Source organism: Pristiophorus japonicus, chromosome 1 (assembly GCF_044704955.1).
Source record: "Pristiophorus japonicus isolate sPriJap1 chromosome 1, sPriJap1.hap1, whole genome shotgun sequence".
Taxonomy (NCBI): domain Eukaryota; kingdom Metazoa; phylum Chordata; class Chondrichthyes; family Pristiophoridae; genus Pristiophorus; species Pristiophorus japonicus.
In genome coordinates, this window is record NC_091977.1 from 492126032 (window position 1) to 492144026 (window position 17995).

At 42.3% G+C, this 17995-nt stretch overlaps 1 protein-coding gene across 3 annotated transcripts in view; it reads left to right on the forward strand.

Moving 5' to 3' along the window:
* Nucleotides 1-17995, forward strand: part of phf20l1 (PHD finger protein 20 like 1) — a 152697-nt gene that overhangs the window by 30374 nt on the left and 104328 nt on the right. For all 3 annotated transcript variants that reach the window (XM_070895310.1, XM_070895320.1, XM_070895329.1), the window contains 2 exons: nucleotides 2061-2195; nucleotides 9934-10016. In XM_070895310.1, coding sequence (XP_070751411.1) covers nucleotides 2061-2195; nucleotides 9934-10016 — 218 coding nt within the window. The remainder of the gene's footprint in view (nucleotides 1-2060; nucleotides 2196-9933; nucleotides 10017-17995) is intronic.

The window sequence follows — 17995 nt, forward strand, 5'->3', positions numbered from 1 at the left end:
ACGGAATTGTCACCGCTGGATGGTAAGGGGTCGGCGCATGCTGGGAACACTGGTGCGACAGAAACCTGTTTCCGCCGCCCCCGGCTCGGGGGCAATTTTGGATAGGTCGGCCCTTTCGCCAGCCCCTGGTCGGAAAAGCCTACTGTCCCATTATCTCCTCTTAGAGCCTGTAATGGACCTTTTTTTTAAAGAGGAGGCAATTTTGGCCCTGTAGACTTTAAGATATTGAGGTTTAGGAAGGGAATTCCAGAGTTTAGGGCCTAGGCAGCTGAAAGTATCAAAAGCATTCCATTATAAAGAATTTGAATGGTAGCTTTATGTCCTCAGGATGTCCCAGAATGATTTACAACCAAATTAATTGCACTGCTCTGTAGGCAAAGGTGAGAGCCAATTTACATCCAATCAAACAAGTTAGACAAATGACTAGATAATCTGTTTTTTGATGGTGTTTGTTGAGGGAGGAAGGTGTATTGCCCAGGACACAAGGATACCTCCCTGCTCTGCTTTGTATAGTGGTATCAGATCTTTTACATCCACCTGCACAGACAGATGTGATCTAGGTTTAATGCCTCTTCCTAAAGGTATCATCATAGGTGGAATGACTTCCTTCCATACCAAAAAGGGATGAGTTCAGAGATGTTTCAATGAAGGACTTAATATTCCAGATACCGAACTACATCCTGAAGGGTGGAAGATGCCTGCTGTGGATTTTTTTAACGTGTGGTGGCCGTTGCACACATCTGTAGCAACAATGGCAGTATATAATTCCTTCGGTCCTGCAGTAGAGCGTCTGCCTAGATTATGTGCTCTCTGATTGGGGTGGGGCTGAACCTGCCGTCTCTGACTCTAGGCAAGAGCGCTAGCAACTGAGCCAAGTTAACATTGTGGCAGGCTATCTGCCAGGCCATCTGTACACTGTTTTGCAAAGGTATTCTGTAGCCTGAAATGGATTTGTGTTGAAGATCTCTGAAACCCTATCGAGAAATGTATTTTGTTTAACTGTGAAATGATGGAATTAAAAGCTCTTGTTAGAATTTTTCAAAAAATGGCAGCAGATTTCTTTTAGGCAGTTAATTAAGTTTTAAGAATCCGGGTAACGCCACAAACATTTTTTGCTTGGTTTTCTAATTCTTTAAATATGTATCAGTCTTGCCATCCATTTAGATTCCATCTATTAATGTGTCTGCCAGAACCTGTTGCTGTATTTATCTAGAACCCCCTGAGGTGTCTTCTGTCATTATTCCCAGGGAATAGAGACACTCCAAATATGTGTGGCTCAGCTGCTAGTGAACTGCGTAAAGGAGTATAAACATTTAGTTAGAAATCTAATAACTCCAAAGATTTTTGGATTTCCTGATCCAATGCTGTTTTGAAGTTCACTTATGTGTAAACACGTACACAAATATAGTTCTGATTGACTACCCTGCTGACGCACACTGTATATGTCTCACGTACATAGGTTGGTTAGTTTGAGTGAGGTACCGAAGTGAGTGAGCAGCCAGCCCCTGTGGAATTGTAGAGCAGCAAGGAGTCAATACTCGTCAGAAGTGTATGGGAAGGGGCAGAGAAAAAACAGTACAAATCTTCATAAATACACGATCAGGGCTCAAAGAATGAATACAGATGATTAAATTCTATAGAACATAACAGCTCTTGAGCTGCTGCAACCTTGTTGCTGTCTCATCAAAGAAGGCTGGCTGGTAGGGTATAAATAATGTGGGATGCAAGTTCAGATATCTATTCTGGCCTTTAGCTTGATTTATCTTTTGGAGAGAAATGAAATGAGTGGAGTTGGCCAAGCTCACATGAAGAATAGTCATTAGGACAAGGTACAAGATGGCTGGTGCCGCGCTGTCCCATTGCTTTCAGGAGAGGAAATCGGCATTAGAAACTTCATGGAGAGATCATTGTTTAGTTGGAAAAGATCAAAGTGATGAATGCAGTGAAGGACTTCCCAACGGGGCCCCAATTCAAAGTAAATGAACTTTGAATCTGAATTCATTTCAGTACAATGCTGTGCAGAGATGTTGAACCTTAATGACTATGTTTATATTAACCAGGAAACTCTGAGCCATTGACCTTCGATGAGCCAAAGCAGACTTCAGGACAAGCAGAAACATCAGGAGCAAGGAAGAGGAAGGCCAGCGTTATCTGCTCATTTCAGGCGAAAAGAGCACGTCTCAACAAAATCACAGGTTAGAACTAGTTGAAAATTCAAGCCACTCGGGTGCAAGCATAGTTTAGAGTTCACCCCTCAAATAGATACAGACCAATCCGCTACCTTCCATCAATTTCTGCTTGGTGATGTTATTTTCGTGCTAGCCATTCCAACTTACTCTCTGCTATACCAAATTTTGTTTTTGGTTGGTTAGCTGTTTGCAAAAATCAAATACCCATGTTTAAGAGTCTCCAAAACAAACTACTGAGAAACTCACGAGGCTTTTTGTTTGTCTGATTTGAAGTAGCGTGCCTCTTTCCCCATAGAGACACAGCACAGTTACCCAAGCATGAAGAGCTTAGGCGCAGGTTGGCAGGTCCTGTGCTTAGGATCCCTAAATGTGTGATAATTATCAGTTATCAGGCGATGGTAACCGAATAAATCAAGTTCCGTTTTATTACACAGGAATTGGGGCTTTTTATTGGTGGTCTGCAATTTCCTCCATTATTACATGAGAGTAGAAAACCAGATCTACGATTAACCTGGGCCACTTTATATTGACCAAATTGGTCAAATTTACTTGAGAATTCCTGCTGATGTTTGGAAGAAAAATCAATTTTTTTGTCCATTTTCCTTTTGTCATAGAGTGTCAGCTGTGGCTCAGTTGGTAGCACACTCACCTCTGAGTTAGTAGGTTGTGGTTTCAAGTTCCACTCCAGGCATTTGAGCACAAAAGTCTAGGCTGACACTTCAGTGCAGTACTGAGGTGGCATCTTTTGGATGAGATGTTAAACTGAGGCCCCGTCTGCCCTCCCAGGTGGACACAAAAGATTCCATAGAGCTATTTTGAAGAAGTCCAGGGAGTTATCCCCAGTGTCCTGTTCAATATTTATCCCTCAATCAAGATCACTAAAACAGATTAACTGGTCATTTTTATTCTACTAACTCTTTCTCATATAATTAGTGTTCTGTATCCCTTTTCCCTTTATGTCCATTTGTTTTATCTTCTGCCTCCCACTTATTTTGGAGGAGGGAGTAACTACTCATGAATTGCCTTTTGGATGAAAACCTGGCTCCAGTAACCAATCTTTTCAGCTCGTCAGACAGCAGATTTGAAGATTGACATAATAGTCATAGATGCAACATTGTCAAACTTCATCTTGTTTTTCAGCAGCCGAGCTTCGACTTGTCGGCAGCCCATGCAGCTTGACTGTGTCATAATTGAACACATCTGAACTGCTTGAAGGGATTAGCGTTCCGTTCTTTCATCAATCTAGAATCTTATGGCGCAGAAGGAGGCCCATCGTGTCTGTGTCGGCTTTTTGAAAGCGCTCTCCAACTAGTCTCTTTTGCCATAGCCCTGCAGTTTTCTCCCCTTTAAGTATTTATCCAGTTCCCTTTTGAAAGGTACTATTGAATCTGATTCCACCTACCCTTTCAGCCAGTAAATTTCAGATCATAATCACTGGTAGTGTAAAAATAATTCTTGTCATCTCATCTCTTTTATTTGCCAATTGTCTTAAATCTTTGTCATCTGGTTACCAACCCTTCTGCCAGTGGAAGCAGTTTCTCTTTATTTACTGTATCAAAACCCTTCATGATTTTGAATGTCTCTATTCCCACATTACAACAGTGACTACACTTCAAAAGTACTTGGCTGTAAAGCGATTTGAGACGTCCGGTGGTCATGAAAGGTGCTATATAAATGCGTCTTTCTTTTTTTCTATCTATTGAATCTCGCCATAACCATCTCTGCTCGAAGGAGAGCAATCCCATCTTGTCTAGTCTTTGCGCATAACTGAAGTCCCTCACCCCTGGTACCATTCTATTAAATCTCCTCTGCACCATATCCAAGGCCTTGACATCCTTCCTAAACTATGGTGCCCAGAATTGGACACAGTACTCCAGCCGAGTGTACTCTTATAAAGCCAAGGATTCCGTATGCTTTTTTTAAGCAGCCTTATCAACTGCTCCTGCCACCTTCAAAGATTTCTGTATGCAAACCCCCAGGTGTACACCCTTAAATATTATAGCACTTAGTTTATATTGCTTCTCATTCTTCCTTCAAAATGCATCACTTCTTTGTCATCTGCAAACCGTGAAATTATGCCCGCTATACCAAAGTCCAGGTCATTAATATATGTCAAAACAAGCAGTGGTCCTAATACCGACCCCTGGGGAGCACCGCTGTATACTCCAGAATTCACCATTAATGTTTCCGTTGAGCCATGCAGCGGTCTGGAGGTCCTACGCAGGCCGCTTACCGGCTTTACAATGGAAAAATTGTGTAGGTGTGGAAATTTGAAGGGGCCGTGCACCGAAAAAAAAATTAGGGGTAACATTCACCATTACTCTATGCTTTCTGCCCCTTAGCTAATTTCATATCTATGTTGTTAGTGCTACTTTAATCCCATGTGCTTCAATTTTGCTAACTAGTCTATTATTTGGTATTTTAGGTAACACCTTTTGTAAGTCCAAAATGGAATTATTGATTGAATATTTTTAAACAGAATGCTGACACACAGGCCGTAATTTTTCATACCGTTGGGAGCGAGGCGGATGACTTCAGGTGCGGACTGGAACCTCGCTCCCTTCTTCCGCCTTTGTCCAAGTGATTTTATCTTGATGGGGCTTGTTTGGCCCACCCTGCGAGGTTCCCGGCCAATTAAAAGGAAGCGGGTCTGATGATGTCACGATGATGCTTCATCAGCCGGTTTCCTTCAAGGGACTACGCCCATATTCGTTTTGACAGGTGCTGAAAACACTGATGGGCACTGCACCAAGTTGCACGGCTACACCCAGGGTTTCCCATGACTCCCTCCAGATGCTTATTGAGGGAGTCACAACACACAGAGAGATTCTCTTCCCTTCCAATGGGCAGAAGAGACCTCCCCAGGGCACCAGCGCAGCTTGGTTGCACAATGTACAGGAGGGCACAAGTAGGGATGTCATCAGGAGGACCTGGCTGCAGTGGTGCAAACCTTTCAATGATCTCAGTGGATCATGAAATGTTACCGCAAAGCCACATTCAACCTCATCCTGTGTGCTACTCATCACTCTGCCTTCTCTACCCTACTCCTGCACATCCTTACTCACACCAACTTACCTTGCACCTCCGCCCATCCCTCGCTCTCTTATCTAAATTATCACATCCCCATCTCACTAGCCACCCCTCATACTCATCCTCATCCATGTCCAGTTATACCAATTAACATACACTTGGGTGTTATCGCCAATGTTCATGTAAAGTTTCTGCTAATGTGTTGTCAAACATTGAAATCTTTATTTTCAACACTTTACCTCCTTGGACAGATCTGTGTGCACCTTTGAAAGTGGCTTTGTGAGTTGCAGTGAATGGTGAGACATAACCGTCACACCCCAATGGTGAAGAGTGTGAAAGGAATGGCTTGGGCATTGTAGGGATGCTCCATGGTGTTGGTGTGGGGTAGTGCCAACCTGGCACATCATGTGGCAGCCAGAGTGTATGGCGTCAAGTGAAGTAAATGTGGTCATGGTGAGGCCATCCCTGACATTCCGAGCAGCAATGTGGTCAGGTGCTGATGCCCTGTGTCCTGTGCAGCATCAGGTGATTGCAGACAAGGTTGATCTTGGCAGGATTCTGAGGACCAAGATGAGATTTTTTTCAAGGGCACTGATGCTGACGGAATGGATGGCAGATGAAGTTGAGATGACCGAAACGATCTGTCACTGGATAGAGAGTTCACTGCAAACACTTCAAACCCTCCATAAAGCTGAAAAGTGTATTTCAAATCCCGAAGGCTGCAGCTTCTAAGATTGGAAATTGAACAGCTGTAAAATGGTAGCGCTTATACTACTTCTGCAGCTGTCAACTATTCACAACAATGGCGAGTCATTGAGAACCCGACACACTTACCTGACGTGATTCCCGAGTGCCGGGAACCTCGTAAAACAACTTTGAGAAATCGTTAGGACATTGTAAAATGCTGCTTCTTAAGTATCTCAATTGCCTGACCCGCTTGGTGCCGAGTCTGCAAACCGCAGACAGAGCCGGCACTTGAGAAACTGACATGGAGGCAGATTCAGAGTGGACTTCCGCCCCGCTGTCAATCACTGCCATTTTGATAGCGGTTCCGCCACCAAACTCTTATTTGCAGCTCCAGTAAGATTCTGGCCACAGTGTGAGGGAGATGAAATAATATGTACAGTTAATTGTGGAGCACCCTTAGGCCAATGACTGGATCTCTTAGTGTTAATTCGAGTCCTTCACTTTGCTTCAGTAACATGATAAGGCAAGTAATACCTCAATGGTAACACTTGAAAATTTTAAATAAAAATATTTTAAAAATAAATAGAATTGGATACAACAGCACAGATGAATGCCAATATTAACCATAATTCATTGTAACTATTTGAATTTTCTTTAAAGAAATCTTGATAGAAAGACTTGTGCTACCTTTCAACCTGAATAGAGTGTTTTGTCCATTAAAGGACTAGTTCCTCCAGATAAATTACTTTTTTTCCCCCTCATATCTCCTACTCTCACAAACCGAAATGAAGATCTCTTCTTCCTCTTGTACGCTGATAACTGTATTGTTTGGTACACTTGCCCTGTGTGTTAATGACTTAGTTTTTTGGTGTGATTGTTGGTTATTTACAGAAAGTGTCCGAGTAAGCTAATTTTTAACAAAGCTAATCAATTAGTATCAGAAAATTACAGAATTTTACAGTATAGAAAGAGACTATTGTCCCATTAAGCCTGTGCCAGTTCTGAAAGAGCTAACCACTTAGTCCCATTCACTTGTCCTTTAAAATTATTTTTCAAATATTTATCCACTTCCCTTTTAAAAGAGATTATGAATTCTGCTACCACTTTCTGGTAGAACATTCCATGTCTTAACAATCCTCTGCATTAATTTTTTAAATCTCTCCCTTTGTTCATATGGTGATGGTCTTGAATTTATGCCCTCTCGTTACTGACACTGACAAGTGGAAATAGTTTTTCCTATTTACCTTATTAAAACCCTTTTTGGAAAAAATCTGTCAGAACTTCTCTTAACCTTGTCACTTCGAGAGAAAGAACCGCAGTTTGTTTAGTCTTTCTTTGTAAATAAAGCCTTTCTTCCCTGGTATTGTGCTGATAAATCTCATCTGTACCTTCGCCATCGTCTTGCTATCCTTCCTAAAGTAGAACAGCCAAAATCAGGTACTGTATTCTAACTACAGTCGAAACAATCATTCCTCTGGATATAGGATTAACTTTGTTTTTAAACTTGAGTCCTTATTTATAAAACGTAGGATCCCATATGATTTTTGTCCTCTCACTTTTAAAGATGTGTGTATCTGAACCTCTCTGCTCTCAACTTTTTTAAGTTTTTGCAGTTTGAGCATATTTTCTCTCATACTTCCTCCCAAAATGTATTCTTACATTTTTTCTGCATGAAGTTTCATTTGACATCTATCAATCCAAACTACAAAACTGTATATCCTCTTGGAAGTTGCTTACAGTCCACTTCACCGTGAAAATATGCTCCGTTTTTGTGCTGTGTGCAAATTTGATAGTGACCTCTATAGCGGAGTCCAAATCATTTATATACAGATGGAGAAGAACGATGGTTGCAACGTTGATTCCAGAGAATATTACTGTTCAAATCCCTTCAAAAAACATCCATTAACCACTCAGTTTTCTTTCCTTTAGCCAACTTCCTATCTTTTAATATTGTGCACCTTAATTATGTCAACAAGCCCTTGTTATTTGTTCTTATTTTACATTATATATTCTACTTGGGCTTGGTGTTAATGAGCACTCCACCAAGTGGACATCACATCCTGTAATTATGTGTCCAATATCTGGATAAATGTAACAAGATCCAGGTTTCAATCAAAGGACTCTAAGCCGTTGTACCCTGGCTTCTTTGAATATATCACATGCCTTTACGTTCTTGTCTTTGGTAGACCAGTGAATATGCATTCTGAGACCGAGCCTTTGGCTATAAGCCGACATTAGAACTTATTTAACGTAAACAAGCAAATGAACAGCATTCAGTACAAATTGTATATTTACATAATGAATGTTACTATTCTCCCTTAAATGTCAAATCAGCCAAGACAATCCTCCTCTGCTAACTCTTAACATAAAACTGATCCTTGAGGCAGAGTCGCCCTCTTATGTAGTACTATGATAGTCTCTGCCTAGCTTTGTACTGTAGGTTCAGACTAACTGAACACTGAATTAAAATCAGCCGTAAAAATGGCATTCAGATTCCTTTTGAAGATTTACAGAAACATGGGGCATTAAAATTGTATTAATCACAACTGCGTTGCAGGGCATCAATTACATAGGATGTTTGTATAGACTGCAATGGCTAGATTCATTGATGTCAACACTTTGAATGACCTGTTAGATGGGCCCTCGTGCAAGTACAATGATTCCAATTGAACTACAAAGCATTCTCTGGCTTGATCTGAGATGTAAAAATTAGCCAGAGTATACATTTGATATTTCCACTTGTGGGGAGTTCAAAACTCGGGTTTAGAATACAAGATAGTCACTAATAAATCCAGTAACGAATTCAGGAGAAAGTTCTTTACCCATGGAACATGCTACCACATGGAGTAGTTGAGGCGAACAGCATAGATGCATTTAAGGGGAAGCTAGATAAGTACATGAGGGAAAAAGGAATAGAAGGTTTTGCTGATCGTGTTAGATGAAGTAGGGTTGGAGGAGTCTCGTGTGGGGCATAAGATTCTGAGGGGAATTGACAGAGTCGTTGCTGAGAGGTTGTTTTCCTGACTGGAGAGTCTAGAACTAAGGGACATCGTTTCCGGATAAGAGCCATTTATGACTGAGATGAGGAAGAATTTCTTAACTTGTGGATTGTGAATCTTTGGAATTGTCTATCCCAAAGGGCTGTGGATGCTGAATCGCTTAATATATTCAAGGCTGAGATAGATAGATTTTTGGACTCTTGGGGAATCAAGGGATATGGAGATCAGGCGGGAAAGTAGAGGGCAGGTCGAAGATCAGCTATGATATTGAATGGCGGAACAGACTTGAGGGGCCGTATGGCTTACTCCTAATTCTATGTTCTTATAAAGACCAGCATAAACCAGAAGACCTGTTTCTGTGCTGTAAATTATATGATTTACAGAAACATCTAGTCCTTACTGCCCTTGATTCTGTGAGAACTGTGAACAGAGAGAAATAATCTGTTAAAAGATTAACACAGACTAAATGCATTGTTGTTGCACCTTCTATGTTGCACATTGCCATAAACCTTTTGAAAACCTGTATACACAACATTGGCTAATTCCTTCATAAGTGCACTATTATTACATCCACTAAAAATTGTCAGATGGTACATATCTTTTATAAATCTGTGCCATCTGTTAATTAATTTCTAAGTGAGTATTAGACTGGTCTACAAATATCCAGTTTATCCTTGGCGCGCTCTCCTTCATCAGAGGTAAAAACTAGGACTCTGGCACAACTCCCACATTAAAGCACGCTAGATAGATTGTTAAACTACTGCACAATCACTTTTTATCTTTAACTTTTTAAGAGTTTGATTTTGTTGATAACTTTGATTGTTATCGTCTATTTTAATTGAATATTTACTGTGTGCTCCTTAGTGGATAATGAGTGGTCTTCTGAAGGGGAAAGCCCATTTAATCTAATATTCGCCAGTGGTTGCTTAAGAACAATATTTTTCCTTGTTTTGTACTGTATTGGAAGTGAGTAAATATGTTGACAATAAGATTGTTTTGTAAATGTGTACACAAATTCTCTTCTGCAGGCCTATTGGCATCAAAAGCTGTGAGTGGAGATGGTTCCGAAATGCTGGAAGATGGTATTGGAAGCCACCATGTGCCTGATCAGGTCTGAAACCGTTTTTAAATCTGTTTTAGCTAGGTGCAGGACCAATGACACAAACCAAGGTTGGAAAGCGTAGAGAAGATGGTAATGATTAAAATGGTCAGCTGATGCCAAACTTGGGTTTTAAAAGCCTGTAGAGTTCAGAGTGAATAATGTTATATTTTGGGGGTTTCCTTATTCTTGCTCTTGATATTTTAGGCTTCTGTGTTTTAGACTACACAAATATTTAGGTCAATTTGTAGTGATCCCAAACATAGAACGCTCTTCGGTTTATTGCAGCGACTTGATTTATCCCATGCCTTTATGTGATCTTTATTGTCTTGGGAAGTTGTCAGAATAACACTACACTAGAATTTGTTTTGGGGTTTAACTGCCAAGCAATTTTGTTTGACAGTAAAAGAATAAGTGAATATTAGCAGGAATATACATATATTTTTATATTAGTTGTTAAGCTTGGGTAACTTTTTATGTGGTAGAAAATAATAGTTCTGAACTGCAATACAGAACTGTGATATAAATAATCTTACATAGGATATATAGCTCAGAAACAGGCCCAACCAGTCCATGCCAACGATTATGCTCCGCTCGAGCCTCCTCCCATCTTTCCTCATCTTAATCTATCAGCATAACCCTCTCTTCCCTTCTCCCTCATATGCTTGTCTAGCCTTCCCTTAAATGCATCAATACTATACGCTTCAACCACTCACTGTGATAGCGAGTTCCACATTCTCACCACTCTGGGTAAAGAAGTTTCTTCTGAATTCCCTATTGGATTTCTTGGTATCTTATATTGATAGCCTCGAGTTATGCTCTTCCCCACAAGTGGAAACGTTCTCTCTCTATCTACTCTATCAAAACCTTTTATAATTTTAAAGACCTCTATTTGATCACCCCTCAGCCATCTCTTTTCAAGAGAAAAGAGACACAGCCTGTTCATCCTTTCCTGAGAGGTATACCATTGCATTTCTGGTATCATCCTAGTAAATCTTCTCTACACCCTCAGCAGTGCCTCTATATCCTTTTTGTAATGTGGCGACCAGAATTGTAAGCCATACTTCCAAGTGTGATCTAACCAAGCTTTGATATAAGTTTAGCATAACTTCACTACTTTTCAATTGGCTAATCTAAAATTGGCTGTGTGGTTGATAATGAAGAGGAAAGTCATGGATAGCAGGAGGATATCAATCTACTGGTCAGGTGGGCAGAACAGTGGCAAATGGAATTTAATTTGGAGAAATATGAGGTAATGCACTTGGGGAGGGCTAATAAAGAAAGGGCATACATAATATAAAAACAGATAGCAAGAGTTTCTACAGGTATATAAAAAAGGAAAAGTGACTATAAAGTAAATGTTGGTCCCTTAGAGGACGAGACCGGGGAATTCGTGATGGGGAACATGGAGATGGCAGAAACTTTGTACAAATATTTTGTATCAGTCTTTACTGGGCTATAGGGGGAGGAACTTATCACAATCACTAAGGAGGTGGTACCCAGTAAAATAATGGGACTAAAGGCGAATAAATCCCATAGACCTGATGGCTTACATCCTAGGGTCTTAAGAGAAGTAGCGGCAGGGATAGTGGATGCATTGGTTGTAATTTACCAAAATTCCCTGGATTCTGGGGAGGTCCCAGCAGATTGGAAAACTGCAAATGTAACCCCCTTAATTAAAAAAGGAGGCAGACAAAAATCAGGAAACTATAGACCAGTTAGCCTAACATCTGTGGTTGGGAAAATGTTGGAGTCCATTATTAAAGAAGCAGTAACAGGACATTTGGAAAAGCATCGTTCAGTCAGGCAGAGTCAGCATGGATTTATGAAGGGGAAGTCATGTTTGACAAATTTGTTGGAACTCTTTGAGGATGTAACGAACAGGATGGATAAAGGGGAATCAATGGATGTGGTGTATTTGCACTTCCAGAAGGCATTTGACAAGGTGCCACATAAAAGGTTACTGTACAAGATAAAAGTTCACGGGGTTGGGGATAATATATTAGCATGGATAGAGGATTGGCTAACAGAAAACAGAGAGTTGGGATAAATGGTTCATTCTCGGGTTAGCAATCAGTAACTATGGGATATGCCGTAGGGATCAGTGCTGGGACCCCAACTATTTACAATCTATATTAACGACTTGGAATAAGGGCCTGAGTGTAACGTAGCCAAGTTTGCTGACGATACAAAGATGGGAGGAAAAGCACTGTGTGAGGAGGACATAACAAACTGCAAAAGGACATAGACAGGTGAAGTGATTGGGCAAAAATTTGGCAGGTGGAGTATACTGTTGGAAAGTGTGAGGTTATGCACTTTGGCAGAAAAAATCGAAGAACAAGTTATTATTCAAATGGAGAAAAATTGCAAAGTGCTGCAGTACAGTGGGACCTGGGGGTCCTGGTGCATGAAACACAAAAGGTTAGTATACAGGTATAACAAGTGATCAGAAAAGCCAATGGAATCTTGGCCTTTATTGCAAAGGGGATGGAGTATAAAAGCAGGTAAGTCTTGCTACATTTATACAGGGTATTGGTGAGGCCACACCTGGAATACTGTGTATAGTTTGGTTTCCATATTTAAGGAAGGATATACTTGCTTTGGAGGCAGTTCAGAGAAGGTTCACCAGGTCAATTCCGGAGATGAGATTTGGATACTGTTGGGGGAGATGACTTACCAGGGGAAGGCACCAGCAGCCAGGTTCATGGCACCATGGGTGGCTCTGCTGCACAGAAGGGCGGGAAAAAGAGTGGGAGAGCTATAGTGATAGGGGACTCTATTGTAAGGGGGATAGATAGGAGTTTCTGCGGCCGCAACCGAGACTCCAGGATGGTATGTTGCCTCCCTGGTGCAAGGGTCAAGGATGTCTTGGAGCGCTGCAGAGCATTCTGGAGAGGGAGGGTGAACAGCCAGTTGTCGTGGTTACATGTAGGTACGAACGATATAGGTAAGAAGAGGGAAAAGGTCCTACAAGCTGAATTTTGGGAGCTAGGAGTTAAATTTAAAAAGTAGGATGTCAAAGGTAGCAATTTCTGGATTGCTACCAGTGCCACGTGCTAATCAGAGTAGAGGGAGCAGGATAGTTAGAATAAATACGTGGCTTGAGCAGTGGTGCAAGAGGGAGGGATTCAAATTTCTGGAACATTGGAACCAGTTCTGGGGGAAATGGGACTTGTACAAAAGGGACGGTCTGCACTTGGGCAGGACTGGAACTGATGTACTGGGGATAACATTTGCTGATGCAGTTCGGAAGTGTTTAAACTAATATGGCAGGAGAATGGGAACCTATGCAGTGAGACAGGGCGAAGTAATATGGAGTCAGAAACAGATGGTAGAAAGGTAAAAAGCAAGAGTGAAAGGCCGAGTAAACAAACGAAGAAATAAAAAGGGCCACACTGCATCATAATTCTAAAAGGACAAAGGGTGTTTTTTAAAAAAAAACAAGCCTGAAGGCTTTGTGTCTTAATGCAAGGAGTATCCGTAATAAGGTGGATGAATTAACTGTGCAAATAGATGTTAACAGATATGATGTGATTGGGATTACAGAGACGTGGCTCCAGGATGATCAGGGCTGGGAACTCACTATCCAAGGGTATTCAACATTCAGGAAGGATAGAATAAAAGGAAAAGTAGGTGGGGTAGCATTGCTGGTTAAAGAGGAGATTAATGCAATAGTTAGGAAGGACATTAGCTTGGATGATGTGGAATCTATATGGGTAGAGCTGCAGAACACCAAAAGGCAAAAAACGTTCGTGGGAGTTGTGTACAGACCTCTGGAGAGGGCATCAAACAGGAAACTGGGGTTCATGCAATAAAGGTGTAGCAGTTATCATGGGTGACTTTCATATGCAAAAAGATTGGGCTAACCAAACTGGAAGCAATATGGTGGAGGAGGATATCCTGGAGTGCATAAGGGATGGTTTTCTAGACCAATATGTCGAGGAACAGGCTGGGGGGGAGGCCATCTTAGACTGGGTGTTGTGTAATGAGAGAGGATTAATTAGCAATCTTGTTGTGCGAGGCCCCTTGGGGAAGAATGACCATAATATGGTGGAATTCTACATTAGGATGGAGAATGAAACAGTTAATTCAGAGACCATGGTCCAGAACTTAAAGAAGGGTAACTTTGAAGGTATGAGGCGTGAATTGGCTAGGATAGATTGGCGAATGATTCTTAAGGGGTTGACAGTGGATGGGCAATGGCAGACATTTAGAGACCGCATGGATGAACTACAACAATTGTACATCCCTGTCTGGCGTAAAAATAAAAAAGGGAAGGTGGCTCAACCGTGGCTATCAAGGGAAATCAGGGATAGTATTAAAGCCAAGGAAGTGGCATACAAATTGGCCAGAAATAGCAACGAACCCGGGGACTGGGAGAAATTTATAACTCATCAGAGGAGGCCAAAGGTTTGATTAGGGCGGGGAAAATAGAGTACGAGAGGAAGCTTGCAGGGAACATTAAAACGGACTGCAAAAGCTTCTATAGATATGTAAAGAGAAAAAGGTTAGTAAAGACAAACGTAGGTCCCCTGCAGTCAGAATCAGGGGAAGTCATAACGGGGAACAAAGAAATGGCAGACCAATTGACCAAGTACTTTGGTTCGGTATTCACTAAGGAGGACACAAACAACCTTCCGGATATAAAAGGGGTCAGAGGGTCTAGTAAGAAGGGGGAACTGAGGGAAATCCTTATTAGTCGAGAAATTGATGGGATTGAAGGCCGATAAATCCCCAGGGCCTGATGGTCTGCATCCCAGAGCACTCAAGGAGGTGGCCTTGGAAATAGCGGATGCATTGACAGTCATTTTCCAACATTCCATAGACTCTGGATCAGTTCCTATGGAGTGGAGGGTAGCCAATGTAACCCCACTTTTTAAAAAAGGAGAGAGAGAGAGAAAACAGGTAATTTTAGACCGGTCAGCCTGACATCGGTAGTGGGTAAAATGATGGAATCAATTATTAAGGATGTCATCGCAGTGCATTTGGAAAGAGGTGACATGATGGGTCCAAGTCAGCATGGATTTGTGAAAGGGAAATCATGCTTGACAAATTTTCTGGAATATTTTGAGGATGTTTCCAGGAGAGTGGACAAGGGAGAACCAGTTGTTGTGGTGTATTTGGACTTTCAGAAGGCTTTCGACAAGGTCCCACACAAGAGATTAATGTGCAAAGTTAAAGCACATGGGATTGGGGGTAGTGTGCTGACGTGGATTGAGAACTGGTTTGCAGACAGGAAGCAAAGAGTAGGAGTAAATGGATACTTTTCAGAATGGCAGGCAGTGACTAGTGGGGTACCGCAAGGTTCTGTGCTGGGGCCCCAGCTGTTTACATTGTACATTAATGATTTAGACGAGGGGATTAAATGTAGTATCTCTAAATTTGCAGATGACACTAAGTTGGGTGGCTATGTGAACTGCGAGGAGGATGTTATGAGGCTGCAGAGTGACTTAAATAGGTTAGGTGGGTAGGCAAATGCATGGCAGATGCAGTATAATGTGGATAAATGTGAGGTTATCCACTTTGGTGGTAAAAACAGAGAGACAGACTATTATCTGAATGGTGACAGATTAGGAAAAGGGGAGGTGCAACGAGACCTGGGTGTCATGGTACATCAGTCATTGAAGGTTGGCATGCAGGTACAACAGGCGGTTAAGAAAGCAAATGGCATGTTGGCCTTCATAGCGAGGGGATTTGAGTACAGGGGCAGGGAGATGTTACTACAGTTGTACAGGGCCTTGGTGAGGCCACACCTGGAGTATTGTGTACAGTTTTGGTCTCCTAACTTGAGGAAGGACATTCTTGCTATTGAGGGAGTGCAGTGAAGGTTCACCAGACTGATTCCCGGGATGGCGGGACTGACATATCAAGAAAGACTGGATCAACTGGGCTTGTATTTACTGGAGTTCAGAAGAATGAGAGCGGATCTCATAGAAACGTTTAAAATTCTGATGGGTTTTGACAGGTTAGATGCAGGAAGAATGTTCCCAATGTTGGGTGAAGTCCAGAACCAGTGGTCACAGTCTAAGGGTAAGGGTTAAGCCATTTAGGACCAAGATGAGGAGAAACTTCTTCACCCAGAGAGTGGTGAACCTGTGGAATTCTCTACCACAGAAAGTTGTTGAGGCCAATTCACTAAATATATTCAAAGAGGAGTTAGATGTAGTCCTTACTACTAGGGAGATCAAGGGATATGGTGAGAAAGCAGGAATGGGGTACTGAAGTTGCATGTTCAGCCATGAACTCATTGAATGGCGGTGCAGGCTCGAAGGGCAGAATGGCCTACTCCTACACCTGTTTTATATGTTTCTGTAAAAGGGTTGACTTATGAGGAAAGGTTGAGTAAGTTGGGCCTCTACTCATTGGAATTCATAAGAATGAGAGGTGATTTTATCGAAACGTATAAGATTATGAGGGGGCTTGACGAGGTGGATGCAGAGAGGATGTTTCCACTAATATGGAGACTAAAACTAGGGGGCATAATCTTAGAGTAAGGGGCCGCCCATTTAAAACTGAGATGAGGAATTTTTTCTCTGAGGGTGGTAAATCTGTTGAATTTGCTGCCTCAGAGAGCTGTGGAAGTTGGATCATTACATAAATTTAAACCGAGATAGATAGTTTCTTAACTGCTAAAGGAATAAGGGGTTATGGGGAGCGGGTGGGAAAGTGGACCTGAGTCCATGATCAGATCAGCCATGATCATATTAAATGGCGGAGCAGGCTCGAGAGGCCGTATGGTCGACTCCTGCTCCTATTTCTTATGTTCTTATGTTCTTATGTTCTTATGTTCTTATTAAATGATAGACCACTTAGAAGTGTAGATGAACAAAGGGACCTTGGAATGCTTGTCCGCAGATCCTTGAAAGTAGCAGGCCAGGTGGTTAAGAAGGCATAGGGAATGCTTGCCTTTATTGGCTGAGGCATTGAATACAAGAGCAGGGAGGTTATGCTTAAATTGTATAATACTGTGGTTAGGCCACAGCTGGAATACTGCATGCAGTTCTGGTCGCCGCATTATCATCATCTTAGGCAGTCCCTCGGAATCGAGGAAGACTTGCTTCCACTCTTAGCATGAGTTCTTAGGTGGCTGTACAGTCCAATACGAGAACCATAGTCTCTGTCACAGGTGGGACAGATAGTAGTTGAGAGAAAGGGTGGGCAGGGAGCCTGGTTTGCCGCACGCTCCTTCCGCTGCCTCCGCTTCATTTCTGCATGCTCTCGGCGACGATACTCCAGCTCAGCAATCTCCCGAATGCACTTCCGCCACTTAGGGCGGTCTATGGCCAGGGACTCCTATGTGTCAGTGGGGATGTCACACTTTATCAGGGAGGCTTTGAGGGTGTCCTTGTAATGTTTCCTCTGCCCACCTTTGGCTCGTTTGCTGTGGACGAGTTCAGAGTAGAGTGCTTGCTTTGGGAGTCTCGTATCTGGCATGCAGACTATGCGGCCTGCCCAGCGGAGCTGATCAAGTGTGTTATATGAAGGACATGATTGCACTGGAGGAGGTGCAGATGAGATTTACGAGGATGCTGCCTGGAATGGAGAATCTTAGCTATGAGGACAAATTGGATAGGCTGGGTTTGTTCTCTTTCTTGGAACAGAGGCGACTGAGGGGAGACCTCATTGAGGTGTATAAAATTTTGAGCGGCCTGGATATAGTGGACAGCAAGGGCCTATTTCCCTTAGTGGAGGGGTCAATTACGAGGGGGCATAGGTTTAAGGTGGTTGGTGGAAGGTTCAAAGGGGCTTTGAGGGGAAGCTTCTTCACGCAGAGGGTTGTGAGGGCCTGGACCTCACTGCCTGGAAAGGTGGTTGAGGCAGAAACCCTCACCACATTTAAAAGGTGCTTGGATGGGCACTTGAGGTGCCAGAATCTGCAGGGCTACGGACCTAGAGCTGGTAAGTGGGATTAGACTGGATAACCTCTTGTTGACTGGTGCAGATACAATGGTAAGTACTTCGAGGAATCTGATACGGCCAGAGTGATCTCC